We start from the raw sequence: 20,060 nt of genomic DNA on the forward strand, positions 1-20,060 counted from the left end.
TCCGGAGCGGGAAAGTGATTAAGTCCAGCACTGGTTTGGAGAATGCGGTTTGCAGAGTGGGGCGGAACCCTGCCCGGCGAGGGTCTGCTTTTAGGAGGGTAGGGTGCTGAGGGTCTACGCAGGGAGCGAAATCTCAGCGTCAACAGGCACCGTCACGACGACTGTTGACCGGTTGGAGAGGTGTGCTGGGAACTCCGCACCAACTCATCTGTCAACACATTATTTACTGGCTGTCTACTCCGTGCCGCGCGTGCAGGGCTGGGGAACATGGTGAAAGGGCCCCGTGTGGCCTTGACGGAGCTCGCGGTCTCCCTGGGGAGGCCCATGTGGGGCCACACTTACGGTCCAGGGCGATCCCCGAAGTGTGCCCGTGGAGCCGGGGCGCTGCTGCTGGCGGATATTAACAGAGGTGCTCCAACCAAGTGTGACTTGGGTGCCCCAGCAGAAGCTGAGTGTACGGAGTGTGGAGGGGAACTCGGAGGTTCACCCAAGCCTGCGCAGGAGGGTTAGGTATGGCTTTCCAGCCGAGGTGACTCTTGGCCCGGGTTTTGAAGGAACAATGGAGTTATCCAGACAGACTGAGGGTGGGCGGGGTTAGGGTGATCAGGCAGGGAACACAGCACATGCAAAAGCACGAAGGTGTAGGTGAGTGTTGTGATCAGGGGTACCACGGTGTTTGATTGGAGCACAGGGTACAAGGAAGGGAAGAGCAAGATATTCTTGCAGGGGCTGGGTCTCAAAAGGTCTGGAGTGCAAGACCAAGGAACACTGGGTGGGGTGGAGAAGGCAGCGATGGTTTCACCCAAGAAGGGCATCAGAATGGAGTCTGGAAAGATGAACTAGGAGTTCTCCATGCTCCTGTTGCGAAGACATCCCAAGAGCAGCAATAGTGTTCAGCTCTGCAACTTCCTAGTTGGGTACCCTTGGGCCACCCACCCAATCCCCATGGGCCTTGTTTCCCTTACCTGTAAGGTGAAGATAAGAGGCTTGTGGTGAGGATTACTAATATCCTATTATTTCCATAAAGCTGTGGTTGTAACATCTGGTGGAAGATGTGGCCCCTTTCCCCTGGGAAAAATGAACGCACTTAAGCCGAGGCTCAGCTCCCTATGTAAGTGGGATCCCCCAGTAAGGAGCTCCTGGGTGAAGTCTACCAGCTCTGTGCCTGACACGAGGCAGGAGCTCAGCAAATGTTTGTTGACAGATGAGCCTCTCTCCTCCCTTCCCTCCTGGGGACTTTTTTTTTTTTTTTTGAATTTTTGAATTTTATTTTATTTATTTTGTTATACAGCAGGTTCTTATTAGTTCTCTATTTTATACATATTAGTGTATACATGTCAATCCCAATCTCCCAATTCATCCCCCCCACCACCACTCCCCCCACCACTTTCCCCCCTTGGTGTCCATACGTTTGTTCTCTACATCTGTGTCTCTATTTCTGCCCTGCAAACCGGTTCATCTGTACCATTTTTCTAGGTTCCACATATATGCGTTAATATCCGATACTTGTTTTTCTCTTTGTGACTTACTTCACTCTCTATGGCAGTCTCTAGATCCATCCACGTGTCTACAAATGACCCAATTTCGTTCCTTTTTATGGCTGAGTAATATTCCATTGTGTATATGTACCACGTCTTCTTTATCCATTCGTCTGTAGATGGGCATTTAGGTTGCTTCCATAACCTGGCTATTGTAAATAGTGCTGCAGTAAACCTTGGGGTGCATGTGTCTTTTTGAATTATGGTTTTCTCTGGGTATATGCCCAGTAGTGGGATTGCTGGGTCATACGGTAATTCCATGTTTAGTTTTTTAAGGAACCTCCATTCCATTCTCCATAGTGGCTGTATCAATTTACATTCCCACCAACAGTGCAAGAGGGTTCCCTTTTCTCCACACCCTCTCCAGCATTTGTTGTTTGTAGATTTTCTTATGATGCTCATTTTAACTGGTGTGAGGTGATATCTCATTGTAGTTTTGATTTGCCGTTCTCTAATAATTAGTGATGTTGAGCAGCTTTTCATGTGCTTCTTGGCCATCTGTATGTCTTCTTTGGAGAAATGTCTATTTAGGTCTTCTGCCCATTTTTTGATTGGGGTGTTTGTTTTTTTAACATTGAGCTGCATGAGCTGTTTATGTATTTTGGAGATTAATCCTTTGTCCGTTAATTCGTTTGCAAATATTTTCTCCCATTCTGAGGGTTGTCTTTTTGTCTTGTTTGTAGTTTGCTTTGCAAAAGCTTTTAAGTTTCATTAGGTCCCATTTGTTTATTTTTGTTTTTATTTCCATAACTCTAGGAGGTGGGTCAAAAAAGATCTTGCTGTGATTTATGTCAAAGAGTGTTCTTCCTTTGTTTTCCTCTAAGAGTTTTATAATGTCCAGTCTTACGTTTAGGTCTCTAACCCATTTTGAGCTTATTTTTGTGTATGGTGTTAGGGAGTGTTCTAATTTCATTCTTTTACATGTAGCTGTCCAGTTTTCCCAGCACCACTTATTGAAGAGATTGTCTTTTCTGCATTGTATATCCTTGCCTCCTTTGTCATAGATTAATTGACCATAGGTGTGTGGGTTTATCTCTGGGATTTCTATCCTGTTCCATTGATCTATATTTCTGTTTTTGTGCCAGTACCATATTGTCTTGATTACTGTAGCTTTGTAGTATAGTCTGAAGTCAGGGAGTCTGATTCCTCCAGCTCCGTCTTTTTCGCTCAAGACTGCTTGGGTTATTTGGGGTCTTTTGTGTCTCCATACAAATTTTAAGATTTTTTGTTCTAGTTCTGTAAAAAATGCCACTGATAATTTGATAGGGATTGCATTGAATCTGTAGATTGCTTTGGGTAGTATAGTCATTTTCACAATATTGATTCTTCCAATTCAAGAACATGGTATATCTCTCCATCTGTTTGTGTCATCTTTGATTTCTTTCATCAGTGTCTTATAGTTTTCTGAGTACAGGTCTTTTACCTCCTTAGGTAGGTTTATTCCTAGGTATTTTATTCTTTTTGTTGCAATGGTGAATGGGATTGTTTCCTTAATTTGTCTTTCTGATCTTTCATTGTTAGTATATAGGAATGCGAGAGATTTCTGTGCATTAATTTTGTATCCTGCAACTTTACAAATTCATTGATTAGCTCTAGTAGTTTTCTGGTGGCATCTTTAGGATTCTTTATGTATAGTATCATGTCACCTGCAAACAGTGACAGTTTGACTTCTTCTTTTCCAATTTGTATTCCTTTTATTTCTTTTTCTTCTCTGATTGCCGTGGCTAGGACTTCCAAAACTATGTTGAATAATAGTGGTGAGAGTGGACATCCTTGTCTTGTTCCTGATCTTAGAGGAAATGCTTTCAGTTTTTCACCATTGAGAATGATGTTTGCTGTGGGTTTGTCATATATGGCCTTTATTATGTTGAGGTAGGTTCCCTCTATGCCCACTTTCTGGAGAGTTTTTATCATAAATGGGAGTTGAATTTTGTCAAACGCTTTTTCTGCATCTAATGAGATGATTATATGGTTTTTCTTCTTCAACTTGTTAATATGGTGTATCACATTGATTTGTGTATATTGAAGAATCCTTGCATCCCTGGGATAAATCCCACTTGATCGTGGTGTATGATCCTTTTAATGTGTTGTTGGATTCTGTTTGCTAGTATTTTGTTGAGGATTTTTGCATCTATACTCATCAGTGATATTAGTCTATAATTTTCTTTTTTTGTAGTATCTTTGTCTGGTTTTGGTATCAGGGTGATGGTGGCCTCATAGAATGAGTTTGGGAGTGTTCCTTCCTCTGCAATTTTTTGGAAGAGTTTGAGAAGGATGGGTGTTAGCTCTTCTCTAAATGTTTGATAGAATTCACCTGTGAAGCCATCTGGTCCTGGGCTTTTGTTTGTTGGAAGATTTTTAATCACAGTTTCAATTTCATTGCTTGTGATTGGTCTGTTCATATTTTCTATTTCTTTCTGGTTCAGTCTTGGAAGGTTTTACCTTTCTAAGAATTTGTCCATTTCTTCCAGGTTGTCCATTTTACTGGCATAGAGTTGCTTGTAGTAGTCTCTTAGGATGCTTTGTATTTCTGTGGTGTCTGATGTAACTTCTCCTTTTTCATTTCTAATTTTATTGATTTGAGTCCTCTCCCTGTTTTTCTTGATGAATCTGGCTAAAGGTTTATCAATTTTGTTTTATCTTCTCAAAGAACCAGCCTTTAGTTTTGTTCATTTTGCTGTTGTTTTCTTTGTTTCTATTTCATTTATTTCTGCTCTGATCTTTATGATTTCTTTCCTTCTACTAACTTTGGGTTTTGTTTGTTCTTCTTTCTCTAGTTCCTTTAGCTGTAAGGTTAGATTGTTCATTTGAGATTTTTCTTGTTTCTTGAGGTAGGCTTGTGTTGCTATAAACTTCCCTCTTAGAACTGCTTTTGCTACATCCCATTGGTTTTGGTTCATCGTGTTTTCATTGTCATTTGTCTCTAGGTATTTTTTGATTTCCTCTTTGATTTCTTCAGTGATCTTTTGGTTATTTAGTAACGTATTGTTTAGTCTCCATGTGTTTGTGTTTTTTACGTTTTTTTCCCTGTAATTAATTTCTAATCTCATAGCGTTGTGGTCAGAAAAGATGCTTGATATGATTTCAGTTTTCTTAAATGTACCGAGGCTTGATTTGTGATGCAAGATGTGATCTATCCTGAAGAATGTTCCGTGTGCACTTGAGAAGAAAGTGTAATCTGTTTTTGGATGGAATGTCCTATAAATATCAATTAAATCTATCTTGTCTATTGTGTCATTTAAAGCTTGTGTTTCCTTATTAATTTTCTGTTTGGATGATCTGTCCATGGGTGTGAAGTGTTAAAGTCCCCAACTATTATTGTGTTACTGTCGATTTCCTCTTTTATAGCTGTTAGCAGTTGCCTTATGTATTGAGGTGCTCCTATGTTGGGTGCATATATATTTATAATTGTCATATCTTCTTCTTGGATTGATCCTTTGATCATTATGTAGTGTCCTTCCTTGTCTCTTGTAACATTCTTTATTTTAAAGTCTATTTTATGTGATATGAGTATTGCTACTCCAGCTTTCTTTTGATTTCCATTTGCATGGAATATCTTTTTCCATCCCTCCTGGGGACTTTTCTCACAAAGAGATTCTTTAGCCCTTGCGTCTAGTGGGCAAGTGTCTGCCTCCTGACGTTGGGGTGGGTGGGGACAGCTGCTGTGATCAGAGAGGGCTCTGTCTCCCTTTGCAGAGATGAGGTCACAGCAGGTCACAGCAGGTCACAGCAGGAACACCCTGGCCCTGGTAGACTGTCTAGTGCCTTCATTCACCAAATGAGGAAACTGAGGCCCAGAGAGAAGTGGGGAGGGGGGGTGCTCTAGTCATAGTGGGGAGTGGTTGGGAGACCTGGGCTGTCATCCCACCTCTGTGTGGCCTGGGGCACCTTCCCCTGAGCCTCTACTTTCTTATCTGTAAAGCCAGGATGATCACACCTCCAAGGGCAGGTGTGAACATTCTAGGAGAGGCTGGCACGCCTTAGGTGCCTATTGGTGGAAGTTGTCTCTGTATCTGACTTATTGGATTGTAACTCACTCTTCTCCCAGACTGTAAACTCCTTGAAGATGGAAGCTGTGTTTGTCTGTTGGGGAGTGCAGGGTAGGGACAAAAGACTACTACTTATTCCCAGCCCAGGCACTCAGTGTCTGGCTAAGAAAACACACCCAGAGCAGTGAGAGAGGGAGTCTGTCAAAGGACTGATGTGTACAGTAGAGGATATGCAGGTGGGTCATGGGTCCAGGGCTCCACCTTTTAGAAGGTGCCCTCTCATCTCCCACCCTGCCTCGGGGATTGCTCACAGCAGCACCCTGCAGTCCCGAGAGTCCTCTGTTTGAGAGATGAAGACTGTCAGGCTCAAAGGGAGCTCAGGTCTGTTGGACTTGAAAGCCAGTGCTCTCTCCACCACAGCATGGAGTTGTACCCGTCGTCCTTCCATACATCTTTCAGCAGATTTGTCACCCACATGGCCCATCCTCCCAGGCCCTAGCTGCTTCCGAGCTCCTCTCTGCTCTCACTATCCCGTCCCCCTCAGCAGGCTGCTGCCCTCTGCTCCTTGCCTTTGGCCAAGCTCATAGGGGATCCTGGGGAGGCCTGTCCAGGCTGCCTCGACCCCTGCCTGGATCATAGCCTGCCTTTAGCCAGCCATTCTTGTTTTGTTTTTGTTTTTAATTATCAGATATATCTGGATTCTGTTCCTGGCTGTCCTTTCTGATGGTATGAACTTAAGCAAGTAAATTGACTTCTCTGAGCCTCAGTTCCCTCAACTGTGAAATAGGAGTGACAGTGCCTTCTTCAGCTTGTTGTGAGAAGTTAAAGGTTGTTGGCACATAGAAAGTAGGCATGGCCAGTGTCCCAGGGAGACTCATTTTAAGGAGCAGATTGATATGGTAGATAGACATGTAAATTTAAATAATCATGATCTAAAAGTCTGTCCTAATTTCTCTGCGAGAATGATTCCTTTAGGATTGAGAGAGGGATCAGAGGTGGTTTACCAATGGAGGTGACTTTGAGTAGAACTTCTTCTAGTAGGATAGGGATGGGGTGGTATAGAGATGCACATGGTATGGAGAGAATAGTAGGCAGTCTAAGATTGTGTGAGAAGAGAAGGGACAATGTGACAGATAAGGTAGGAGGCCAAAAGTTGTGTTAGTATCAGACCCTGGAGGTCTTTAGTACCAGGCTAAGAAATGTGGGCAGAGGGAGCCACTGAGGAGTCTGAGCAAGGAAGCAGCTTGTTTCAGGTTTGAGGTTTAAAAAGATCATGAATGGCTTGTAGAGTGGGATGGGGATGGGGATGGGCAGTAGGGAGTTGAGAGACAAGCTGCTGTCTTTTCTGGGGGAGAGAGTATGAGGGAGAGTTCTCAGACAGGCTGAGGGACTGGGGAGTGTGGGGAGGAAGTAGGTAGGGGCACCAGTTCTGGGGTCTGAGTGACTTGGTACTTGGTACAGATCTTGATTTCCTCGTCCAGTCTTGGGTAAGACACTTTACCTTTTTGAGCCTCAGTTTCCTCGTCTGTAAAGTGGAATCAGTGTGGTTAGCTTGCAGTGAGATGCCCAAGAATATTAGCCCAAAACACAGGTGTAAGGAGATATTGCCTGGGTCTGTTCCAACCCACACTAACACTTTTTTTTTTGGTTAATGACCCATGACACCAAATACCTCATATAGCCTTTATTTTTTTCCACTCCAGGCCTTGCCCACAGGTCAACCCAACATCAGCACCAATGTGCTGATATATTCTGTTCCCTTTTTTTTCACTTCTGGTTGTAAGTACTTTTCCATGCTACTACACAGTCTCCCTCCCCAGCACAGCTAACTGCTGCAGGTCATTCTGATGAACTGACGGGAAATATGCCCTTGGCGGGACAGGGCCCTGGACACAGTGAACTGGCTGGCAACCTGGCCAGGGGTACAAGAAACAGTGGATACCTGTTACGTCCCACACTCCTTAACCCATCCAGCTCTGCCTACTTAACATCCCTTCTTGGTCCGCTCCCACGCACTTCAGACTTAACAAAAACGCCTGGTGAGGTGGACCTCTCAGTCTCTCCTCTCCTGTTTGTCCCACAGTGTTCTCGGTAACTGGAAGTCGACCATCTACCTAGTCACTTAAGCCAAAGCCTGGGGGTCCTTGTGTTTGGCCAAGTTCATGGGGGATCAGGGAGGCTGGGTTTTTTAGGATGAAAAAGTCATTCTGGGTTCCTCCCTCACCCTCATTCCCCACATCTAATCCGCCAGCAAAGCAAGCCTGTCTCCTAAATTGATCTGTTTTGTCTACTTTTCTCTCTTGCCTCAGACCAAATCAAGTCACTGACTTCTCTCATTTGGATGCCTGCAATCGCCTCCTCTTCCAAACCATTGCATTTTCTCTACAGTAGCCAGAACAATCGTTAAGAAGACATTTTTCTTAAAACTCTTCTGTTTTCCCTACTAGGCCTTGTATGATCCAGCGCCTGCTCCCCTTGTGCCATGTGATCCACCACTGTCCAACTACAGCCCTGCTGGCCTCCCCAGGTTCCTGAGCACATCACGTGATTTTGTCCGGGTCTTCCCCTGCTAGCTTTCTCTTGCTAGTATTTCAAGTCTTAGCCCAAATGTTACCTATCTGGCCTATATCTCCTCCCCCGTCCCAGTTTTTCTCTCTCTTTTTTTTTTTTTTACTGTGGTAAAATACACATAACATAAAATTGACCATTTTAACCATTTTTAATTGTATATAGTTCAGTGGCATTAAGTATGTTTACATTGTTCTGCCTTGCCTATCCTTCACACAGCACCATCTGTAATAATACTCTGTGTGTGTGTGTGTGTGTGTGTGTGTCTTTCCCACTAGAATTAAGCTCCACAAGAACAGGGAGAGGGTTAGTTTCCTTTTTCCTTGCTACACCTGGCAGTGGTAATAGGCATTCATGGAATGAATGAGTACATGCTGCCATGTATTGAATACTTCCTGTGTGCTTGGCACTCCAAAGTCCTTTACAAACATTTCATTCAGTCTTTTTTTTTTTTTTTTGGCTGTGCTGGGTCTTCATTGCTGGGCGCGGGCTTTCTCTGATTGCGTTGAGGGGGGGTTAGTCTTTGTTGCGGTGCGCGGGCTTTTCATTGCGGTGGCTTCTCTTGTTGCGGAGCATGGGCTCTAAGCACACGGGCTTCAGTAGTTGTTGCACGTGGGCTCAGTAGCTGTGGCTCGCAGGCTTTAGAGCACAGGCTCAGTAGTTGTGGCGCACGGGCTTATTTGCTCCGCGGCATGTGGGATCTTCCCGGACCAGGGATTAAACCCGTGCCCCTGCATTGGCAGGCGGATTCTTAACCACTGCACCACCAGGGAAGTGCTTCATTCAGCATTGACAGCAGCCCTGGAAGTGGTCATTGCATCCCTTTTTACAGTTGAGGGTACAGCTCAGAGAGGTTAAAGCTGCCAGAGAGGGACTTCCCTGGTGGCGTAGTGGTTAAGAATCTGCCTGCCAATGCAGGGGACATGGGTTCGAACCCTGGTCTGGGAAGATCCCACATGCCGCGGAGCAACTAAGCCCATAGGCCACAATTACTGAAGCCTGTGCGCCTAGAGCCCGTGCTCTGCAACAAGAGAAGCCACTGCACTGAGAAGCCCGTGCACCGCAACAAAGAGTAGGCCCCGCTCGCCGCAACTAGAGAAAGCCCGTGCGCAGCAACGAAGACCCAACACAGACAAAAGTAAAGAAATGAAATAAATTAATTAAAAAAAAAAAAAAGCTGCCAGAGAGGTCAACCATGGTCACAGAAGCAGGGCTGAACAAACCACAGCTCTGGCAGATGAATCCAATTTCCTCTATCCTAAGGAATGTGCATTTCTAGTGTGGGAAAAGGGGTTTCAAAGAGGCTGCTTGGAAGGGAGGAGTTCAACCCTGGGAAAATAGAAGTTGGGTGAAACACAGAAATGCCTCAGCAGAGTCAAAACTGGGCCAGTCACAACCTGCAGAGGCTCAACCTACACGGCCTTGGCGGATTGTAGGCATTTGGCTATTTCGCCACCTTCGGTGCTTTGTTCTCTTCCCCCAGGATAGTCAGCAGAAATGGCCTGGAAATTCCAGGCCACTCACCTTGTGTTCATATACCATGGAATGGGGAGCTGGAGAGGCTGAGGCTCTAGGACCCACTGGAAGGAAGGAAGAGAGGGAGGGAAGAAGAATGGGGTGCTGTTTAGGCCCACAGAGGAGCCTGAGAAGGGCACCTGGAGTTCTCTTTCCATTTGTAGCCTTGGGTAGAGTCTCCATCCCTTTTCTGTAGAATGGAGGAGAGGTGGGTTAGATTAGATGAGAGCTGTGCCTGAGCATCACCTGGGACAGACCCTAGATGTTATAACACCAGCATTGATTTATTGAGCACTTAATATGTATTACTTTTACAGTATTAACTCAATTAGCCATACACGTCACAACAGGGTGTGGGTACTATTATTATCCCCATTTTACTGAGGAGGAAACTGAATCATGAAGAGATTAAATAACTTTGCCCAAGGTCAAACAGCTAGAAAGCAGCTGAGTATATATTCTGGCTCCTCTAAACCACTACTTGCTCTACCACTTTTGTATCTGGGTAGCTGCAAATTGCCCTCGTTAGAGTTTGGGAGCCTAAGGCTTAGACAACTGAACTGTCTTTCATAACCTTAAAGACCAGGGCTCAATAAAGATTTATTTCCAAAGCTGCTTATGTGGAGGAAAAAGGCTTTCGACACAATTTGGGCTGGATTGGAATTGAGATAGCTGGGGAGAAAGTCTGTTCTCAGAGGCCTTGAGGAGGCAAGGCAGCAGCAGTTAGTTTAAGGAGTGAGGGGCCTCAGGGCTGAGGCTTTCAGCTGCCTGGGATCGTGCTAGGTGCAACAACCCTTCTTGTCACCCATAGGTGATTTCCTTTCCCCCTTTTGTAACACTGGCTGTTTGTGTGAGTGTGTATACAGTGTTTATCTCTTGTTGGACTGCTTAGAGGAAAGCCAGGTTCCTCCCAGGAGTGGTGGCATTTTGGATCAAAGGGCACAGATGGTTTGGTTTGCTTTTATTTAATGAGAACAGCTTTGTGTGTGTGGTCTGATTATGACAGTAATGTATAACCAAAGTTACTAGTGGTTATGTCGGGGTTAGGAGGAGTTGTGAGGGATACTTCACTTAATGTTCTTCAGTGTTTTAATTTTTTATAATAAAATTTTAAAAATACGTGTAATGTTTCTTGTAGCTTATATAATATAGGTAAGGTACAAAGAAAGAAGTAAAAGTTGTCCATAATCCCATTTTCCAGAGGTTACCATTATCAATATTGAATGTATTTCCTTCCACACATTTTTATATGTGTATGCTTTTTCTTTTCCACAAATAGGATGATGGGCTGTTTTTCAATCTGTTTATATTACTTGGCAATGATTCAGTAAATAAATCTCTGAAAGCATCACTTTCAATGGCTTCGTCCTGTTTTATCATCAATATACCACATATTAGCTAGCCAGTCCCCTACTCCTGAGTGTATGGGTTGCTCCATTTTTTGTTGTTTTTTTTAATGTTATGAAGAATACAGTAGAGAATATTTATGGATCTTAATCTTTGGGTGTATTTATTATTTGGTTCTTCTCAGATAAATTCTGAGAAGTGGAATTGCTGGGCATTTCCTCTCACTTTTTTTTAGGGTTTTTGATGAATATTGCCTAATTAGAGCAGGAAAATGATTGCCATTTCTGACATGGAGTATTTGCCTGGGTTTTTCAGGACAGGAAGATGCCACCCAAGCGTATAACTAAGAGAAGGTCATCCCCCGAAGATGCCCTCCCCAAAAGCAAGAAGGTGAAGGGTAAGTTGGCCTTGGCCTCTACTTCAGTATGGGTGGCCTCTTGGCACCCCCAGAATCTGGAACTGGGCTCCTTTCTCCCTGAGATTTGAAGCTGAGGGTCCTGGAAGTCCTGGAATTCCACCCAGCTGGAGAGTCTCCTGTAGCTCACTGAATCCCACCCTCTGGGAATCATAAAGGGGCAGAGACTTACCTAAAAGCACTCAGATACTGGCAAAAAACTAGACCCTAGGGCTTTGCCCCAGGCAGTAATGCATCATGGTTAAGACCATTGACCTCCAGACTGGGTTCAAGTCCTGGCTCTGCCACTTTCTAGCTACATGTAACTTTGGGCAAATCACCAACCTCACTGAGCTTGGACTACTACCCCATTCATAAAATGGGCAACCTCACTGGGCTGTCGTGAGGAAAATGAGATCATGTCCTGGTAGCACTGGAGGGAGGTGGCTGTGGTCTCCTCTCTCCTGGGACCCTGGAGGGAGTCAGGGAGGAGAGAGAGCCACCCCCAATCTGGGAGGGGGGAGTATGGACCCACACTCAGACACTGTCTGTCTTTTGCAGACCCTCGTAACCAGGCAGTGAGGGCCGTTGCCTCCCGCCGCGTTCCAGGCGCCCGCTCCTGCCAAGGTGCCTGCGGGCCGAGCCCTCCCGACCAGAAAGCCCGACCAGGGGGCTGCTTGCCCAGCGCACCCTCTGCGCAGCCGCAGCAGTCCTGGCAGCCTGGCCATACCCCCAGGGGGAGGGGCTGGACGCCATTGGCTGTCCGGGGCCGCGGGCGGTCGCCATTGGCCAGCAGATGGCCCTGTGCCGCACACCGGTTGGCGTGTTCCTCTCTGCAAAAGCCTGTGTGGGCTCTTACTCCTACCCGTTCCTTTTCAGCTGCCTGTCTGCTCCCACATAGGAGCAGAGTGGGGGTCAGTGTACCTGTGTCCAGGGGTTAAGTCACAGTCTGAGGATGCACTGCAAACTCTACTAATTATTCTATGACCTTCTCTGAGACTGTTCCCTTTTCTATAAAGTGGGATCCTAAGAACGGAAGGTCTGTAGCATAATGTGAGGGGCTGCAAAGCAATCTAACACTAGTAAGCAGTCGGTAAAGGGGTAGACGTTATTATGCCCTGTTAGTATGGTTCCGGACCAAGAACAGCCTATCAGGAAAACTAGCTTGTGTCCCCACTGTTCTTTAACCCTCTCCACCAAGATTCATTTGCCGATACTGAGTGTCTCGTCTCCATTTCCTTCCACTCACATTGATAATGTGCTCAGTTTTTAATCTGCACAAAAACCCTATGAGGTAAGTGCTTTTGTTATCCTCGTTTCACAGATGAGGAAACTTTGGCTTGGAGAGGTCAGACTAATGGTCTGTGGCAGGGCAGGGGCTTGAACCCAGGTCTGTGTGATCCCAGAGCCTGTGCAGTGACCTCTCCTCTCTCCCGTCATCCTACACACTCAGGAGCTGTCTTCTTCACCCCTCAGTCTCACATAGGTCCCACAACACAGAACCGGGTTTGGTGCTGACACTGGGCCAGGGCGACGTGGGCCAGCTGGGGCTGGGCGAGAATGTGATGGAGAGGAAGAAGCCAGCCCTGGTGCCCATTCCAGAGGACATCGTGCAGGCTGAGGCTGGGGGCATGCACACTGTGTGTCTAAGCAAAAGTGGCCAGGTAGGTTGGGGGTGGCACAGGATGGGACAGGGCCTGGGGTTAGTAGGGGGCTTGGGGAAGGAGCTTTGAACCACACACATTACTCTGTGGAGATGGAGCTGGCTAGACGAGCAGGGATTGGCCTAAACAAGAACGGACTGAGAGGCCAGGCCTTGCACTAACGGGGGCATCCTGGGCACAGGTCTACTCCTTCGGCTGCAATGATGAGGGTGCCCTGGGAAGGGACACATCAGTGGAGGGCTCAGAGATGGTCCCTGGGAAAGTGGAACTGCAAGAGAAGGTGATACAGGTGTCAGCAGGAGACAGTCACACGGCAGCCCTCACCGAGGATGGCCGTGTCTTCCTCTGGGGCTCCTTCCGGGTAAGACTGGGTCTGGAAGACGGCATGGGGGCTGGTGGGCAGAATTAACTGGTGGGGCCCCAAAGATAACCCGTCACGAGGCCCCTGTTGTACTTACTGGTGGGGAAATCAAGGCCCTGGGCAGAGCTTGGGCCCAGACCCAGGTTTCTGGCTTCTTCATCCAGGCCTGTCCACACCACTGCTGTTCCCTGGACTCTGATGTTATGATGTGTGCGTCTTGGGAAAGGGGTGGGTCAGGGATGCCTTTGGGCTGAGGCTAAGCCAGGAAGCCTACTGACCCATCTCCCTGCCTTCAACCTCCCCCCTCCCCTTCCCAGCCCTCTTCCACACTTCTCAGGGGTTTGGGGGCACATCTCAGAACTTCCAGGACAGGAGAGTGTGGTTTAAAAAGCAGATACAGCATTAAAGTTGTTTTGGTACTTTAGTATTCGATTTATTTTGAAATGTCAAAAATAAAGGAATCTGATGTTTCCTCATTGGGGCTGATTTTAAATTTTTTTGTTGATAATTTCAAACACATAAAAATAATCAGAATACTATATTGAACTCTATGTGCTTGCCCCAACAATTATCAGCTTATGACCAAACTTGTTTCATCTTCACTCCCTTCCGTTCCCCAACTCCTTTGTTATTTTAATGCAAATCACAGACCACGTATGATTTCATTCGTAAGTATTGCACTATGTGGCCTGGCTCCTGCCCACTTCTCCATCTCCATCTGGCACCAGTGCCCTTCACCAGACAGCTCTGTGGCTGACTGCAAAGCTGGATCTGGCTGGTATGAGGCAGGAAGAACTGGCTGAAAACTCTTCCGCCCCTCCCTTCCAGGACAATAATGGTGTGATCGGGCTCTTGGAACCCATGAAAAAGAGCATGGTGCCTGTGCAGGTGCAGCTGAGTATGCCCGTGGTGAAGGTGGCCTCAGGTGAGTCTGCAGGTACTCACTCTGGGCAGGAGTTGGAGAACCTTTTTGGGGGGCTGGCCCAGCCTTGGGCTTTACAGACAAGCCCTGTATCCCTTGCCTTCCTCTCACCCTCAGGAAACGACCACTTGGTGATGCTGACAGTTGATGGCGACCTCTATACTTTGGGCTGCGGGGAGCAGGGCCAACTGGGCCGCGTGCCTGAATTATTTGCTAATCGTGGTGGCCGGCAGGGCCTCGGTAGGTGGCTTAGGTCCCTCTGGCGGGGCAAGTTGGCAAGCCACCCCCGGTGAAGGTCAGAGGCAGAAGGGATTCTCTATGTTCAGGCTTGCATCAGGTGGACCTGCAGTGGTAGTTAAGGACTCAGATTCTAGAGCCAGACTACCCCAGGTTTGAATCCTGGCCCTATCAGCTACTGGCTGTGGGCCCCTGGACATGGTTTCTCATCTCTAAACCCACCTACCTCTAAACCTACCTCACTGGGTTGTTGTGAAGTTAAATGAGTTTACATAAAAGACTGTCTGGCACATGGTAAGTTCCAGGTAAATGTTACCTCTGTGGCTGTGGGAGTCTGAGTGAGGCACTTGGACTCTCCTGGCCTCAGTTTCCTCTTCTGTATAATAGGGACAAGAGTCCCTGCCTAGTCTTCCTGCGAGGGGTTTAGCAGTGAAGGAGAAACAGATGGGGCAGAGAGGAGAGGCCGTGTGTGTCTGCCACTGACCCTGGCCTGCTCTCTGCCTGCAGAACGACTTCTGGTCCCCAAGTGTGTGATGCTGAAATCCAGGGGAAGCCGGGGCCATGTCAGATTCCAGGATGCCTTCTGTGGTGCCTACTTCACCTTTGCCATCTCCTCTGAGGGCCATGTATATGGCTTTGGCCTCTCCAACTACCATCAGCTAGGTGAGTCCCAAGCCCATCGTCCAGGGTCGCCCAGAGTGACCTGGGCTCCAGTCCTGCCTCCACCACTCATTCGTTGTGCACCCTTGGTGGGGTCATCTAACCCCTCAGAGCCTCAGTTTTCTCATCTGTAAAATGAGAATATAAATACTCTGGTGTGGTGTGGGGTGGGGGCCACACTGGGAGGGGAAGAAGAAGGCAACTCCTTGGACACCCTCACCCCTGACAGCTCTGTCCTGGCCTCTTCCCCCAGGAACCCCAGGGACAGAATCTTGCTTTGTACCTCAGAACCTGACATCCTTCAAGAACTCCACGAAGTCCTGGGTGGGCTTCTCTGGTGGCCAGCACCATACAGTCTGCATGGATTCGGAAGGTAGGGCCTCCTGGTCCATCTCTGGGTCGGAGGTGGAGTGTTCCCTAGGCACAGGCCTGGCCACACTCCGGAGATGATGGTGCTCGGAACCTGGGCCTTCTCCGTGGACTGGGCTGGCTGTGGGTCCACGAGGGTCGCCCCCGTCCCCCAGCGTCCTGGTGTTCTTCCACGTGTGAGTTCAATGGGGGCCGGCGGGGGGCTCTCCCAGGCTTCCCCCAAAACTGAAAGGGACACTGCAGACCTCACCACCCTGGGAATGGGGGACCAGCTCCCACAGATATAGGTGCTCACCTGGCCTACCTGGAGCATGCCCTCTGCTACCCCTCGTCTCTCTCCCTCCTCCACAGGCAGAGCATACAGCCTGGGCCGGGCTGAGTATGGGCGGCTGGGCCTTGGGGAAGGTGCCGAGGAGAAGAGCATACCCACCCTCATCTCCAGGCTGCCCGCCGTCTCCTTGGTGGCTTGTGGGGCCTCTGTGGGGTATGCTGTGACCAAGGATGGTGAGTGAGGCTGCCCACAGTCGGTCTGGTTGGAGTCGGGGGGTCGTGGTTCTTACCGAAGTGCCCAGTAGGCTCTGACGTCCACCATCAGATGGAGCTGAGGTGTGGAGAACAGTGTTTGTGATGACATTGCTTTTGACCTGATTGTCAGAAGCTCTGGCTTTGATGACAAAATGGGTAAACACATTATTTTAATAGAGGTGACTTGTTCTGTAGAGGAGAAAAACAGCAAAGGGAGATATATCACTGAGGCCCAGACAAGCAGTAGGATTTGAACCCATGTCTCCAGACTCCTAACTCAGGCTTCTCTTTACATTTTATACCATGGTGACCTTTTTATTTACAACCTAGTAGGTGCCGGCTTCCCAGGGAGTTGTACTTAGAATTTTACTAGAGAAAGAAGGCTTAGTAGTTGGGGTCCTGGCAAGCAGAGCAGAGGAGGGTGTGGACAAGTGGTCACTAAAGCCTGAGTGGAACAGCCACGGAGGCCTTGAGAAATCGGGCTGGCAGAGGTGCTTGACCTGGGATTATCTGGGAAGAATTCCTGAGGAAGTGGAGCTTGTACTGCATCGTGAAGGTTCAGTCCTTTATGATAAGCAAAGGAGGGCATCCAGAGCAGTCTCAAAGGCAGGTGGTCCTGGGAATGGAGGTGATATAGGGGTTTGGGGAATGGCCAGTCATTGTCGGGCCTTGAATGCCACGCCTAGGAGCAGGGAGAAGTTTTTGGCAATGTGTAAGGACTGCGGTCTCTGGTTGACAAAGCTCTTTTTTGTCCATCATCTCCTTGACTCCTCCCAGCTTCCCTGAACGCCCGGAGGCTGGGACATTGCCAGGCTGCCACAGGCCAAGGCCAAAATCCACCCTCGTGTGCCAGGCTTCTCACACTACAGAAAGGTGGGGCTTGGGATCCTGGAGACAGCTGCCTGTATTTCTGTCCTTTGTAGGTCGTGTTTTTGCCTGGGGCATGGGCACCAACTACCAGCTGGGCACAGGACAGGAAGAGGATGCCTGGAGCCCCGTGGAGATGACAGGCAAACAGTTGGAGAACCGTGTGGTCTTATCTGTGTCCAGTGGGGGCCAGCACACAGTCTTACTAGTCAAGGACAAGGAACAGAGCTGATGAAGCCTCTGAGGGCCTGGTTTCCGGCCCCCCCCCCACCTCCCTCCTGGAGCAAGGAAGCCGTGATGTCTACATATTCCAGCAGGCCTCTTCCAGCTCCAAGTACTCTGTCATCTCCTGCCTTTTTCCCATCAGCAGAAAAGAATCCTTCTCTTTTTTTTCCCTCATTTTCCGGAATCATCCTGGGACCTACAGGATGAGGGTGGGATAGATGGAAGAGGGGAGGGGGTTTTAATCAGAAGGAACATTGCTGACCCCACAGCTATGTGGTTAGACCTTTCCGCCTCATCCCTACTTCCCATGGTCCTGGCTGACCCTGGTTTTGCCTATCAAAAACCAAAACTTCCTCCCCTGCGTGTTTGGTGCCCATACTCTGAGAAGTCGGGGCTCCATCAAGCCCTGCTCTAGTCATGTGCCACTCTTCCTGTCCTTCACAACCCACAGACAGACAGATGGTACAGTCCTGAGACCCAGCTGTCATGGACCTATAACTGGAGAAGGGGCAGGGCTACCCAGCCATGGGCAACCCCAAGCCAAATATTTGGCCCTGAACAGGTGCCCATGGGGCAAAAAGAAAAACAGTGATCCTCCGATTGATCAATCAAAAAGCCAGTCAGCCTTTCTCCCAGAAGCACAAAGCATTCTGCCCTTCAGGCCTTGTCTGCCGAGTCTCACCCATCCAACCTGCCTCACCTGCAGCCAAGGGCCTGAAATCCAGAAAAGAAGCTATGCCTGCAGGGCAGGACCTCGGGGAGAGGGGAAGGAGGGCTTTATAAGCAAACTTACAGCAATATTGAGAGTGAAGGGAGGGCGGGGAAGAGGGTTGGAGGGGCAGAGACTGGTCCCCAGAAAGGGAAGCAGTAGCTTGTACAGTGGCTGAAAAAATAGAAGAGTATTGATTTTTTTTTTTTAAATGTATTTTGGAGGGGAGAGTGAAATCTTTTAACACTTTGAATAAATTTAAGAGTTTTATAAAACAGGCCACTTGTTTTCTACATGCTCCCTGCTTTTTTAAGGGAGCACCTGCTGTGTTGGGACGGGCAGAATAACCCCATGCCTGTAGCCCTGGTGAAGACTAGGACTTCAGTGATGTTGAGAGGTCATGGTGTGTGCCAGTCAGCTGGGGGGGTTTTTTTGTTGTTTTTTTGTTTTTTGTATGGAACAGTGGCTGTTCTAGACAAATCAAAAAAAAGAGTTGATTGATTTTTGTTAGGTATTTATGTTTCAGGAATCACTGGATTTTAAAAAAATTATACTGTATAATATGTGAGACATGGGATGGATCTTTTAATATCCTAATCCCAAACCAAGATTTTTGAGTACAGTACATCTCTAGAAATACTTATACTAAGTTTAATGATGTACTGTATCATTTCAAAAGCTAGTGTAACCGATTAAACATGATTAACTGCACAGTAACAACTTAATGCATAATGATGTAGATTTTCACAGGCATTTGAGCAACCAAATCATATAGAGCTGACTTGTCCAGTATGGTGGTCAGTACCTACATGTGGCTATTTACATTTAATTTAAATCTGTAAAAATGTAAAATGAACTTCCTCGGTTGCACTAGCCACATTTCAAGTCCTCAGTAGTCAGAAGTGTCTAGTGCCTATGGTTTTGGGCTATGCAAATACAGAAATTTATAGAACATTTCCATAACTGCAGAAAGTTACAGTGGACAGTGCTGATATAGGAGGTTTGTATATTACAGCAGGAAAGTTTTACTAGTACCAGGAGGATTCTTCGATGTCAGTGACTCTTGGAAAAATGAATATGATGTAAAATAACTTAAAATGTATTCTGTGATTGTTTTTTTTCCTTGAACTTTTAGTTTTGACGCATGTACTATCCTGATTAGAAATTGACTTCTTAGAAGGGAAAAATCACACTTTTGATTTTAGTATTTTCTTTGTGAAGAAGCACTTGTGTGTCTGCTCTTCCCACCCCCACTCCCCCCAGAAAAGTCCAGTTGGATTAGATTTACTGAAGTTTTCCCTTTTGACAATATAGCAGGTTGAAAGTACCCTATCCTTAATAACAGCTCTTGTGGATTGGGACTTAAAGGGGCCAGGCATTGTGCTGAGCACTTTGCATACAATAATAGCTCATTTGATCGCCTTGTGAAGTGGGAATCGCTGTCCCTCAGGAAAAAGTCCCTGAGAGTTCAAGTATCTAGCTTGAGGCCAAGCTACCAAGTGCACAGACTAGGCTAGAATTTAAATCAGCCTCCACCCGAGCCCAGAACCTCAGTTTCTTTTCCTTGTATTGAACATAAGAGTTATAAAGCTCTCTGTAGGTGCTTTACATACGTTAGAACAGTGTCAGGCACATAGCAAAGGCCCCACAAGCCTTTGCTGTTATGACCGTTGAACATTTTAAAGTTCCCTGTAGTTAATAATTGCCTTGTTTTTCACATGCTTAGTTTTTTGGTGTGAGTATCATTTATTCGATGTTCATATCTCTATCAGAAGTGTAAATCTCCTTTGCTGTGTTCAAACACATCAGGTATTCTCAATTTTACCTTTTTTCCCATCCTCCTCCAACCTGAATTGGTTACCCCAAAACAAATGTAATCACCCCATATGGCTCAGCTATAAATGATATTTGCAAAGTCATAATAATGTAAATGTTCAGTGTTTTGACAAATTATAATCAGAAGATGGAGAAGTGTGTATGTATGAGGGGCAGTCCCTAAAATATCTGAAACTACAAATGAATAGAAAGTATATTATTTAGAAATACACAGATTTTAGGGAAAAGATTTGGAAGTGGTTGCCTCAAGGGACTGGAAGTTGGAAATAGGGATAGATGGGGTGAGGGACAGCTGTTTATCGTTTGACATAAATTCAATTTTTTTTTTCAGTGC

General features: G+C 46.9%; 1 protein-coding gene across 5 annotated transcripts in view; it reads left to right on the forward strand.

Annotated features, from left to right (window-relative positions):
* The window catches only part of RCC1 (regulator of chromosome condensation 1), a 29,206-nt gene extending 11,041 nt beyond the window's left edge, over nucleotides 1–18,165 (forward strand). For 3 of the 5 annotated variants that reach the window (XM_068539296.1, XM_068539295.1, XM_068539299.1), the window contains 10 exons: nucleotides 11,273–11,354; nucleotides 11,913–11,978; nucleotides 12,828–13,015; nucleotides 13,197–13,376; nucleotides 14,205–14,301; nucleotides 14,416–14,538; nucleotides 15,043–15,198; nucleotides 15,449–15,568; nucleotides 15,916–16,068; nucleotides 17,013–18,165. In XM_068539296.1, the coding sequence (XP_068395397.1) occupies nucleotides 11,282–11,354; nucleotides 11,913–11,978; nucleotides 12,828–13,015; nucleotides 13,197–13,376; nucleotides 14,205–14,301; nucleotides 14,416–14,538; nucleotides 15,043–15,198; nucleotides 15,449–15,568; nucleotides 15,916–16,068; nucleotides 17,013–17,188 (1,332 nt within the window). In that variant the 5' untranslated portion in view covers nucleotides 11,273–11,281 and the 3' untranslated portion in view covers nucleotides 17,189–18,165. Of the gene's footprint in view, nucleotides 1–428; nucleotides 511–11,272; nucleotides 11,355–11,912; nucleotides 11,979–12,827; nucleotides 13,016–13,196; nucleotides 13,377–14,204; nucleotides 14,302–14,415; nucleotides 14,539–15,042; nucleotides 15,199–15,448; nucleotides 15,569–15,915; nucleotides 16,069–17,012 lie in introns of those variants that run through there. The other 2 variants (XM_068539297.1, XM_068539298.1) reach the window with 2 other exon arrangements.
* Nucleotides 18,166–20,060: the final 1,895 nt, after the last annotated feature.

The sequence above is a fragment of the Eschrichtius robustus genome, chromosome 3 (genome assembly GCF_028021215.1).
Source record: "Eschrichtius robustus isolate mEscRob2 chromosome 3, mEscRob2.pri, whole genome shotgun sequence".
NCBI lineage: Eukaryota > Metazoa > Chordata > Mammalia > Artiodactyla > Eschrichtiidae > Eschrichtius > Eschrichtius robustus.